The following is a 12,500-nucleotide window of genomic DNA, read 5'->3' as shown; positions in this document are numbered from 1 at the left end:
CTCTGATGACTCTGCAATAGTCGGCCTCATCACTGATGGGGACGACAAGGAGTACAGAGGACTGACTCAAGACTTTGTGGACTGGTGCCAGCTGAACTACCTCCAGATCAACGCCAGTAAAACCAAGGAACTGGTGGTAGACTTCCGCAGGCACAAGCATTCTCCACTGCAACCACTGAACATCCAGGGTATGGACATTGAGGCTGTGGACAGCTACAGGTACCTTGGTGTTCATCTGAACAACAGACTGGACTGGACTCATAACTCAGACGCCCTCTACAGGAAAGGGCAGAGCAGGCTGTACCTGCTGCGGAGACTCAGGTCGTTTGGGGTGGAGGGCCCACTCCTGAAGACCTTCTATGACTCTGTGGTGGCTTCTGCTATCTTTTATGGTGTGGTCTGCTGGGGCGGCAGCATCTCTGCTGGGGACAGGAAGAGACTGAACAGGGTGATCCGAAGGGCCAGCTCTGTTCTAGGATGCCCTCTGGACCCAGTGGAGGTGGTGAGTGACAGGAGAACGGCGGCTAAGCTGTCATCCCTGTTGGACAACGTCTCCCACCCCATGCAGCAGACTGTGACAGCACTGAGCAGCTCCTTCAGTGGGAGACTGCGGCACCCACGGTGTGGGACGGAGAGATTTCGCAGGTCTTTCCTCCCCACTGCTGTCAGACTCCACAACAAAGACTTTAACTGATCAAGCACACACATCCACACATGTGCAATAATACTAAGTGCAATAATCTTTTCTGTCATCGTTGTATTTTTACTCAGTTGTATATAGTATTTGTATTTGTATTCTATTTTTATCTTATTGTATATTTATTTTATTTTATTCTACTGTATATAGTATATTATTTTATTCTATTCTGTACAGCTGTGTACTGTATTTATTCTTATTGTATTCTAATTTTTGCGTCATAACTTTTGCACTGTCCACTTCCTGCTGTGACAAAACAAATTTCCCACGTGTGGGACTAATAAAGGTTATCTTATCTTATCTTATCTTATCTTATCTTATCTTATCTTATCTTATCTTATCTTATCTTATCTTATCTAACAGATGGTCTCCATGCAAAGATTAATGAAAAAGCAATACCCATGTTTTTTTCTTTTTAACCTCTGAAACAAGTATTGCAAGAGTCCACAACACACAGTGTTTACTTACTGAGCTCTCAAATCCACTGCAGAACAAACATGCTATGCTCCAGCAGCAAGTGCACTCTCCATCATCCTGTGGCTCCTGTCTGAACGTCTGACTCATCATGGTGCTTTTTCAGTGGCCTTTAAGGCTACGTCCACACGTCCGCTGGGATTTTTGAAAACAGCCTTTTGGGTCACTGAAAACAGAGATTTTTAAATCTCCTGCCAGGGTGGATATTTTCGAAAACTCAGTCTTTGTGTTTTTTACGTGTGGAGATTTAGTCTCGCAACAGCAAAGGTGTGCGCCGTTTTTCACATCACGCTGTGCGCCATGTTATTGTTTACATGAGATACATTTCTACAATGGCGGATAGAGACAAGATACTGCTGCTGTTAATCTGACTGTCTGCAGTTTGTACACACTCACACTCAGTTAGTGTCCCTCCATTTACAAAGACAGATGCGTCAGACGGCACTTTGGACGTGGCTTCTTCCTTCAACACAGACGCTGTCACAACCTAAATCCAGACGTCAGTGTTGAATCAATTGCATTTATGTATGCTGTATGCATTAGTTCATTCCTGAGTTGTGAGTCTACACAACAATGAAAATACTGTCTTTAGTTATTAACATTTGAAATGATGAAGGCACTTGAAAACTAGAACAAAATTAGCTGCCTTTACAGAAAGTACTTCAGGTTTTATGAGCACAAAACCCTGTTTAGTCCCTCCCAGGCTCCTGGACTTCTGATTGGCCAACAGTTCATTTTTAACGTTTACATGTGAACGGAGATATTTTTCCAAAACTGCACGTGTGGACGGGATTTGAAAAACAAAACCAAAAACGTTTTCAAAAATACCTGTGTGCGTGTGGACGTAGCCTAAGTCACTGATCATTACACCCAAGTTCACCTCCAGCATACTCTGAGCTGCAGAGGTAAGCAGCTCCAGCTCAGATAACCTTTCTCAGTACCACTCAGTACGAGGAGTGCTTTGAAAAGCAAAAAGACTCTTAAAACAAACTTTATTTTAGACACGACAATGAAACCATAAGTAACGACTGACAAAAATGACAGCACCACGTTTAGCATTAAACGTGTCATTTGTTTTAATAGAAAGTCTTTATTCTGCCTGTTTCACACAATGGCTGCCTTTCAAAGATCTGGCCTACTAAGATCAAACCTAATGTCTCCAAAATGTGCCTACTACAGGGGGAAGGGGATTAACAATAAGAAGTGGTTCTACAAAGCTAAATTATACACACTTAGATACATTTTGAAAAGCTGCTTTGCTCACCTACCTTACTCAGATATCATGTGGACTTAAAGGTTAAAGGGGTCAGGGTAAGGGGACAAAAGTCATGTAGATGAGCATCAACCTGTTGATTGGTGAAACTAAAAGAAAGTAAAAATTGTTTTTCTCAAATTAAAGCTCAGCTCATGCTCAAACTGGTTGAATTAAACCTTTAAAGTGTTTGAATAGAACAGTTTGAGTTTCGGTTCATTAGATCCTGAAGGTGTCAGTATCAGCTGCTACTTCTTTAAAACTCTCTCCATTGTTCTCTGTTTAGCTCTATGTTCTTCATCTTCTATGTCTTCCAGTCCTTGGCCTTTTCCCTTTCCATCTCCTCTCCATCTTCCGTCGCACCTGCCTCCAGTTCTCCTTCCATTCTCTCTTTTGTCCTCCTCGACCTGTGTCGCAGGGTGGAGGGCAGACAGTTAGCCAGAAAGAGGACAGCAAAGAGACAGAGCAGAGAGAGGACAGCACCCACGCCAAGTTCCAACTCATGAGTTCCCTGCTTGTCTTCCTCTGCTCCTCCTTTATCCTGGCTCGGAAAGAAGTACACCTTGCCCTCGTCCAGGCTCGGCATCAGCACTGCTCTTTCTAGAGTGTTTCGACTGACCATGCCTCCTTTGTCCACCTCATTCCACTTTCTGTTAGTCATGGTCTGACTTACTTTCTCATAGTAGTTACTGCTGGTGCTCACGTTCCAACTTTCATCTTTGTTTGATGAGTAAATGTCACCGTGTGATCCAACCAGTGTGTCTGAAATGTCAAACTCAAACTCCACACCATCCTCGCTCTTCTTGGCTACTGGCTGCATGAAGTCTAGGTCTAAGTTGACCCTTATCCAGCCTGATCCCCTCGCCAGCCTGCGGGTCCCTTCTCGTCTTGTAGAAGCCTGCCGCTCCTCGTTCTCTTCATCAAAAGAGTTTGAGACAATCAGCTGATCGGCGCACGTAGAAACCAGAAGCTCTGCTCGCAGTAAAGGCCCACCTCCGTCACCCTGAGCAAAGACGCGTTGATTGGAACTGGGTGTCACCATAATAACACTCTCAGCCAATGAGGAGAGACGCAGGGAGAAGGGAAGGTCACTGAAAGAGGAGAGGAGGGAGGCAGTGTCGTCACTGAACTGCAGCCAGACACTGACGGAGGCCTCCTACAGGGAAAACAGGGCAAATTTATCTCAGCTTCAGTGGATTAATGAGACTTGAGGAAGTGGAGTGAAACGAGTGTTTGTCACCTGGTGATAGTGGTACATGGTGTTGTAGGCTGTCACTGTTGCTGTGATGATGGAGGGGTGGGCAGGGCTGGACTTCACTGACATTCCCAGGCCACTGACCGCTTGTACAGACAGATCGCCAGCGCTGACAGTGTCAGAGGACACAGTGATGTCACATGTGCCCAACATGCCATCCCACTGCTCCGAGATAATCTAAGGATGAAGGTGAGAGTGAGAGGAGATGCTCAAGAAGTGAAACAATAGCAGTTAACGCATGCACAACTGTCGCCTACATGCAGTGATGTCTTTCCAGGTCTTAATCCTATCACGATGTTTTGGGGCCTGAGGGAAGCCACTCGGGGGTCTTCTACTCTCAGCCAGTTACTGACCAGCTCAGTCACATCTACAAACCAATCTGAGGAACCCAGGTGGTGTGTGGTTCTGCTGTGGGAGTCCAGAGCTGTGAACTGGGTCAGAACCTGGACTGAGGAGCGCTGATACACCGGCACACACCTGAGCAAGAAGAAAACACACGAGGGATTTAAGATCCTGACGTATCTGTGTCTGCATGTTGGAGAAATGTGTGTGCAAGTTTACTCTGAAAGAAAGAGAGAAGCATGTTTTCCATCCAAATGTTGCTGATGACAACACTGATATTTTAATGGCAACACATTCTCCTTCTCAAATTACGTCTCGTCAGGAGCTCTGAGGCACAATAATGTAGTCCATTTTTTCTTTTGGTGGGGGGATTTATTAAAAGCCCCAAATTACATTAACATTCATGCTCCCACTGAACTTATTATTGTTTTTTGTATATTGTTTTTAAATATACAATAATTAAAACAATGATAACAACAACCTTGGTTAGCAGCACCTCAGATTAGAGCCCAGATCAATGCCACACAGAGTTCCTGTCGCAGACACATCTCTGCATCAACTGTTCAGAGCAGACTGTGTGAATCAGGCCTTTATGATCAAACAGCTGCTAAGAAACTACAACTAAGGAAAAGCAACAAGAAGAGATTTGTTTGGGCCCAGAAACACAAAGAGTGGACATTAGACCAGTGGAAATCTGTGCCTTGGTCTGGTGAGTACAGATCTGAGATCTTTGGTTCCACCTGCCGTGTCTTGAACGTAGAAGGTGAACGGATGGTCTCCACATGCATGGTTCCCACTGTGAAGCACGGAGGAGGAGATGTGATGGTGACACTGTTGGGGATTTATTCAAAACTGAAGCCACACTGAACCATCATGGCTACCACAGCATCCTGCAGCAACACGCCAGGACAGCACAATGACCCCAAACACACTTCCAGGCTGTGTGAGGGCGAGTGATGGAGTGCTGCACCTGATGGCCTGGCCTCCACAGTCACCTGACCTAAACCCAATGGAGCTGGTTTGGGATGGAGCGCAGAGTGAAGGCAAAAAGGCCAACAGGTGCTCAGCATCTCTGGGAACTCCTTCGAGACTGTTGGAAACCATTTCAGGAGACGACCTCATGAAGCTCATGGAGAGAAGGCCAAGAGTATGCAAAGCAGTAATCAAAGCAAAGGGCGGATATTAGGAGGAATGTAGAATATAAAACATCTTTACTACATAACTCGATATATGTTCATTCATAATTTTGATCGCTTCAGCGAGAATCTAAAATGTAAATAGTCATGAAAATAAAGAAAAACCATTCCATGAGAAAGTGTGTACACACTACACTCTACACATGACTGTGTTAGTACCCACCCAGACAACGCAGTCATTAAGTTCACAGATGATACCATCGTGGTAGGGCTCATCTCAGGGGGAGACGAGGCAGCGTACAGAGCTGAGGTTCAGAGGCTGTCAGATTGGTGTTTTTTTTGGGGGGGGGGGGGGGGGTAACAACAGTAACAACAATAACAATAATGATATTTATATTTATAACAAGATGCAATAATAACAATGTGCAATAAACACACACTACTTCTTCTTTTTATTACTTAAGTCAAGTTACTGTGTCGTGTTGTGTTGTGTTTGCCGACATGGGACAGTTTTCCAATTTCATTGTACTATTGTGCTATGTATAACTGTGCAATGACAATAAAGAGTTATCTTATCTTATCTTATCTTATCTTATTTTATCTCAGTGTGTCCAGACTTTGACTGGCAGTGTAAATAAAGTCCATGTTTGTGCCTCATAATGAGTGTCTGTAAACCTCTGACCACTCACTCATATGCCTCCAAAAACTATTCATCTGCTGGATCTGAGGAAGACCTTGCTTGAAAGAAGAGAAATCAGCTTTGACCTGAGTGTAAAATGATGGTTGTGTGGTCGTAATTATTGGATTACTGGCAGGTTGAAAAGATTTCAGTGCAATTTTTCTGCTCCTCCCACACTCTGCCTCTCTCTCATTGACCTGAATGAGGATTTTTTAAAAATATACAAACTGTGAAACATATATTTTTCATAATCATCCCGTTGCATGACCCAGTTTTGGCCAAGCTTTAGCTGTTGGACAGATGGCTGAACTTTTGACTCAACAAGGCCATATCATGCCCCCCCGTCCTTGGCAGTTGTTGTGCAGTGTTGTGTTGATATGCTTTCTCCAAACATGCTGCTGTGCATTAAGGCCACACATCGTTCTGGTCTTCTAGTTTGTTCAGATGGAACTCTGTAAATCTGTGTCATCATGTTCAGTTCAGAGGAGGCACTTCCAGAAAAGAGAAGCTGTCTGAGATGTAGCTGTTGTTTTTTCTTTGTTTGTTTCTCTGAACACTGCATGCTTTGACCTTTGGGGTGACCTTTGGGTCCTCGAATTTGTACTCCTAGGAAGATTGTGGCATTGTTAACATGTACATGAATGCTTCAGAGCAACAAAGTGCCCAAACTTCAGATTGTACCTTCTTCAGAGATGTGGTCCATCTGTGTGCACCTTCCTCATCAACAGCTTGAATCCATCTCCGATTCTTCTTGCTTTCCTCCTACCTCGTCTCCTGCTCGTCCCTACTTTCCCTACATTCAGCATCCCTACTCTCATCTCCACACTCCCGCCTTCCTTCTCTTCTCTTCTTTTGTCTTTGGCCAACAGTTTCCACCAGGACCCTGTTGACAAATAGTACTGGAGGCGGTTGTTGTTACCCTGGGCCCCGACTGACTTTTTCTGGTGATCCGCGAAAATTTGACACCATGCTCTTCCTGATGCGACCCTTCCCATTCATGTGGGCTTACGAGCTCAAGTACGAAAGATGATGAAAGAAGATGTCAGTTGCTGAATTTGCCTGTTTGCTAATGCTATAGGCCACATTATGCCTTAGATTAAAGATTGTGAAATCATTACACTGTTTTATGATGCATTATACTGCTGAGTTATAAGAAATGCTGTTTGTGTAGAATCATGGCCTTCCTTTTCTGATTAGAAAGAACAAAACATACTGAACAGGAAGCCAAGGCCATAGTTTAGGCTCACTGAGAGAGAAAGAATGTGGATGTTTAGGTTTTGTGACTTTGGGGGGGGGGGGGGGGGGGGGGGGGGGCTGAAGCTATAAGAATGTGAGAAACGGTCAGACACTTCGAGACGTGGCGGACACCCTCCTTTCCACATCTCCCGTCTGGACGTTTATGCTCAAAGTGTTGTATGAAATAATGAGAATTGTATGGAATAAAGAGATTGTTGATTGAGCATTTACACACCGATTGTTGTTTTTCCTTCAGCCCAAAGTTCAAAGAATTGGGATATTTAACACAGGCCACAGCAATGTGGTACTTTTTGGTAAGCAAACGTTTTTATACTCTTACTGTGTTTGATCATGTTTCTGGTAAAAAGCTTACGAGATTACTATGTATCACATTTTTCACTTTTGTCCATGCAGAATATGAATGTAGTATATTCTCATAGAACATCTTGTGACCGGTCTGCAGTTTGTCCCATGATAACAAACATTAAATACACTGGTTTTATACTGCGCAGTATTTCTTTCCGGTAAAATGATGCTAGACCGGATGATTGTGGGGTCATGATGAGTTAATTACATAAACCTTTTCAGTTTTCACACTCTGTTTTCATTTAGGTATTATGTAGTTTGAACCAAGCAGTAGAAGAGTCAGTGTAGTTCAACAGGCCTTTAAGGAAATGGTTACATCTCCAGAGGAGAGAGGAGATAAACACAGATACAATGAACTATAGTACAACAAGTTAAAACAGACTGAAGACACAGCGGGCCTAGTTTTTACCCTTTCTCTGTGATCAGGTTCCATCCATCAATGACATTGAGAGTAGGATCTGCCAAGGAGACATGTAGGGGCACGGAGGGAGCCCAAACCTCCAGACACACAGACCCACTGAGCATGCCCAGATGAAACTCCACCACTGCACAGGTCGACCCTAATCCTGATTCACTGCCATCAACGTAGAGGGTAGAGCAATCACTGGAAACCTGTATGGAAGAGACACATACAAAATATGATATTTGTTTCATCTATACAGTTTAAAGTAATCGCACTGGTTTCCTTTTGGCATTAAAGTTCAATTAGCTGTCTCACGTACTTTTCAGATTTGTGCTAAACCTCTCTAAACACAGTTTGGTAGATGGATGATAATGTTTGGTTTGTGATTTTTGAAAAGGCACGTTACGCTCAGAGTGGAGTTGAATTCTGTTATATTCAGACATCTCTAAAGCCAACATTACAAACCTGGGAAAATATCACCGAAATGATAAAAATGGATAAACATGCATGTTTCATTTTGGGTGAGCTGTTTTTAATCAGTTGTGTACTCCACCTTGCCAAACAATAAAGCTTAGGCATAAATAAAAGTGCTGTGTGAATATGTGTGTGACTGGCTGAATGAGGCTTGAATTGCTCTGAGTGTTCAAATGAAGCAGAAAGGCCCTGTATACTGTAAGGTCCATTTACCCAGAGAGGTTTAGAAACACTGAAGTTTAGTCTTGACTTTGGACCTAGTCAACAGCACAAACTAAATTTAAGGTGAACCAGGTGCAGGTCAAATTTGAATGTCAAGCGACAGCAATCGAGCCGTCTCTACGATAACCTGGCAAAACTGAGCCACTGAAAAAGACTCCAAGATGTTGTTTAACTGTTTTTGACTTTTACTTTAAGCACTGAGGTAGTGCAGTTGTTTTGGTTAACTAAAAATGGAATTTAAAATGAATTATATAAAACTTAAACAGTTGCCTCTGGGTGCGTTAATTGTAAGGTGACCCTACAAACTGAAATGAGCTGTGGGCCACTGCTGGCACTGTCGTCTCATTGGAGGACACTTTAGTGTTCAAGGAGTACAAAACAAACAAACAAGAAAACACAAACAAATAATACTGAAAATGTTTTGCTTCTTTGCGTTTTCAAACATTGTATAACAAGATAAAACGCAAACTCCCTCTTAACTAACTGAATCCTTTCATTGATCTACCAAACAAACACATTGGTCCTCTCTGTCTGCCCACATACGTGGTAGCACTTCTGCTGTCGTTATGTTCATATTTAACAAAATAAAATGCAGACATGAGCGTACACATTAGTTTGTGACTCTCACTGAACTGACACAGTCCTCAGCATGTTTGTACTCTCTGCTCATACAGTGGGGCAAAAAAGTATTTAGTCAGCCACCGCTTGTGCAAGTTCCCCCACTTAAAATGATGACAGAGGTCAGTAATTTGCACCAGAGGTACACTTCAACTGTGAGAGACAGAATGTGAAAAAAAAATCCATGAATCCACATGGTAGGATTTGTAAAGAATTTATTCGTAAATCAGGGTGGAAAATAAGTATTTGGTCACCTCAAACAAGGAAAATCTCTGGCTCTCACAGACCTGTAACGTCTTCTGTAAGAAGCTTTTCTGTCCCCCACTCGTTACCTGTATGAATAGCACCTGTTTGAACTCATCATTTGTATAAAAGACACCTGTCCACAGCCTCAAACAGTCAGACTCCAAACGCCGCCATGGCCAAGACCAAAGAGCTTTCGAAGGACACCAGGAAAAGTATTGTAGACCTGCACCAGACTGGGAAGAGTGAATCTACAATAGGCAAGCAGCTTGGTGTGAAAAAATCAACTGTGGGAGCAATCATCAGAAAATGGAAGACATACAAGACCACTGATAATCTCCCTCGATCTGGGGCTCCACGCAAGATCTCATCCGGTGGGGTCAAAATGATCATGAGAACGGTGAGCAAAGATCCCAGAACCACACGGGGGGACCTGGTGAATGACCTGCAGAGAGCTGGGACCAAAGTAACAAAGGTCACCATCAGTAACACACTACAACGGCAGGGAATCAAATCCCGCAGTGCCAGACGTGTTCCGCTGCTGAAGCCAGTGCATGTCCAGGCCCGTCTGAAGTTTGCCAGAGAGCACATGGATGATACAGCAGAGGATTGGGAGAATGTCATGTGGTCAGATGAAACCAAAGTAGAACTTTTTGGTATAAACTCAACTCGTCGTGTTTGGAGGAAGAAGAATACAGAGTTGCATCCCAAGAACACTATACCTACTGTGAAGCATGGGGGTGGAAACATCATGCTATGGGGCTGTTTTTCTGCCAAGGGGACAGGACGACTGATCCGTGTTAAGGACAGAATGAATGGGGCCATGTATCGTGAGATTTTGAGCCAAAACCTCCTTCCATCAGTGAGAACTTTGAAGATGAAACGAGGCTGGGTCTTCCAACATGACAGTGATCCAAAACACACCGCCCGGGCAACAAAGGAGTGGCTCCGTAAGAAGCATTTGAAAGTCCTGGAGTGGCCTAGCCAGTCTCCAGACCTCAACCCCATAGAAAATCTGTGGCGGGAGTTGAAAGTCCGTGTTGCTCGGCGACAGCCCCAAAACATCACTGCTCTCGAGAAGATCTGCATGGAGGAATGGGCCAAAATACCAGCTACTGTGTGTGCAAACCTGGTAAAGACCTATAGTAAACGTTTGATCTCTGTTATTGCCAACAAAGGTTATGTTACAAAGTATTGAGTTGTATTTTTGTTATTGACCAAATACTTATTTTCCACCCTGATTTACGAATAAATTCTTTACAAATCCTACCATGTGGATTCATGGATTTTTTTTTTCACATTCTGTCTCTCACAGTTGAAGTGTACCTCTGGTGCAAATTACTGACCTCTGTCATCATTTTAGGTGGGGGAACTTGCACAATCGGTGGCTGACTAAATACTTTTTTGCCCCACTGTATTGACATGACGTGGTCCACAAGTGGCCCCCGGGCTGCAAGTTTGAGACCCCTGCCCAACAATAATACAACACAGAAAACCCCAACAATCATATGACCAGCTCTGGGCAAGCGCTTTGCTGACATTGTTGAGGAAAAACTCTCTTTTAACAGGAAGAAACCTCCAGCAGAACCAGACTGCTCATGAAATTGTGAAATGTGTGTTGTGAGACATGTTGTGAGACATGTTGTGAGACATGTTGTGAGATATGTTGTGAGACATGTTGTGAGACATGTTGTGAGACATGTTGCACCTTGATACTATTCTCATTGATGGAGTGACATGTGACTGCAGAGGTAACATCTGACACCTTCTCGTCATGGCTTACAGCCAGCACAATGACGGGCAGCAGCACGGGCTGGTTGTTCAGTATAGCTGTGTTGATCAACGTGTTACTCTGTGGACAGACCAACAGGAAACACACCTTCAGAGCAATCAGATGACATGTGATGGGCATCTGATGGACTTTAAAAGAATTACGTACCTCTGTTATAGGTGCAATGCCAAAGATGTGACGATCTGTGAATGAAAAGATGCTCACTGCTCCTACATGTGATGGCGGGACGGTAGTACGTCTGGAGTACTCCACCCACCAATTAGCAGGCACCATCATGGCAACACCGAAGCTGCGCCTCAAGCCGTCGACTGACAAACACGCCACCTGCTGGAGGAGAGTGGGACTGCAGGCAGACAAAGATCACATTCAAAGAAAGAAGAAATGAGCTTTATTAGCCACATACACAACCGCAAAGCGAAATGTGTCGTGTCCAAGCTGCGGACATAGCCGCGCCATTGCAGGGCTTGGTGTTTCGGCATGGGGGGGGGGGCCTAGCCAGGACCCTTACTGGAGGGAATTGAACTTGGGACTTCCATTCCAAAGGTGTGTAGTCGTTCCACTACACTATCCAGCTGCCGTTCTCTGTACTAGCCCTGCAACAGACTGGAAACCCCTCCAGGGTGCACCCCAACCTCACTTTATGGAAACTGCAGTAAAGTCATTGCATACGTCTCCTTAAAGATGGCTGACTTTAATATTCTATTAACATGTTGGAAAAAGGTGTTGCTGAACTTACTCATGTGGCTGCTTTAGTTTTCTCTGTCTGTGGCAGAGGATGGACAACACATCGTGTTTGGAGGCTTGGGTTCTTTCCAGGGTCACTGTCCACATGTCAGAGGTCAAAGTTCTCTGGGCCACTATTGACACCAGGCCCTTCTTCACCTTCATCCTGAAGACACAAAGAGTGGCTATTGACAGCAGCTGTGGACATGAACAAAGAGCTGCACAAATGTTCTTTTTAATTACCTAATGGCTGCAAAATGACCACTGACATTAGCTCTCAGATTCACTGAGACTCTGATTTGCTGTCCTATTAGGACTGGGCCTCTGTGATAGCGAATCACCACATGGGAGTCCAGATTGAGCTCCTCCTCTTCTTGTCCGCTCGTACAGGGCTCGTTTTGTTTGGTGTTGCTCTGCTCTTTCCCCTTGTCCTCTGCCTCCTTCAGGGTCACTGCTTTGATATAGAAAAGTTGCCTCTGGGATTTCACATCTCTGTCCTCCACACATCTGCAAGGATGAGTTAGGACAAATGGACAGTTTAAAGTCAGAGGCCTGAAGCCTAAAATTAATTTCATCAGCATTTGGATT

At 44.1% G+C, this 12,500-nt stretch overlaps 1 protein-coding gene across 1 annotated transcript in view; it reads right to left on the bottom strand.

Annotated features, from left to right (window-relative positions):
• Positions 1-2,727: 2,727 nt before the first annotated feature.
• The window catches only part of tmem132a (transmembrane protein 132A), a 20,478-nt gene continuing 10,705 nt past the window's right edge, over positions 2,728-12,500 (bottom strand). The window contains exons 6-13 of the mRNA XM_085355424.1: positions 12,156-12,419; positions 11,926-12,078; positions 11,337-11,532; positions 11,106-11,249; positions 7,847-8,049; positions 3,936-4,155; positions 3,664-3,855; positions 2,728-3,579 (exon numbers count right to left, since the gene is read on the bottom strand). Of these exons, the coding sequence (XP_085211550.1) occupies positions 2,728-3,579; positions 3,664-3,855; positions 3,936-4,155; positions 7,847-8,049; positions 11,106-11,249; positions 11,337-11,532; positions 11,926-12,078; positions 12,156-12,419 (2,224 nt within the window). The remainder of the gene's footprint in view (positions 3,580-3,663; positions 3,856-3,935; positions 4,156-7,846; positions 8,050-11,105; positions 11,250-11,336; positions 11,533-11,925; positions 12,079-12,155; positions 12,420-12,500) is intronic.

This window comes from Diplotaxodon limnothrissa, linkage group LG6 (assembly GCF_057381915.1).
Source record: "Diplotaxodon limnothrissa isolate DT_005_m linkage group LG6, D_limnothrissa_male_GT1.1, whole genome shotgun sequence".
In the NCBI taxonomy this organism is placed as follows: domain Eukaryota; kingdom Metazoa; phylum Chordata; class Actinopteri; order Cichliformes; family Cichlidae; genus Diplotaxodon; species Diplotaxodon limnothrissa.
This window is presented reverse-complemented; position numbering and strand designations above follow the sequence as displayed.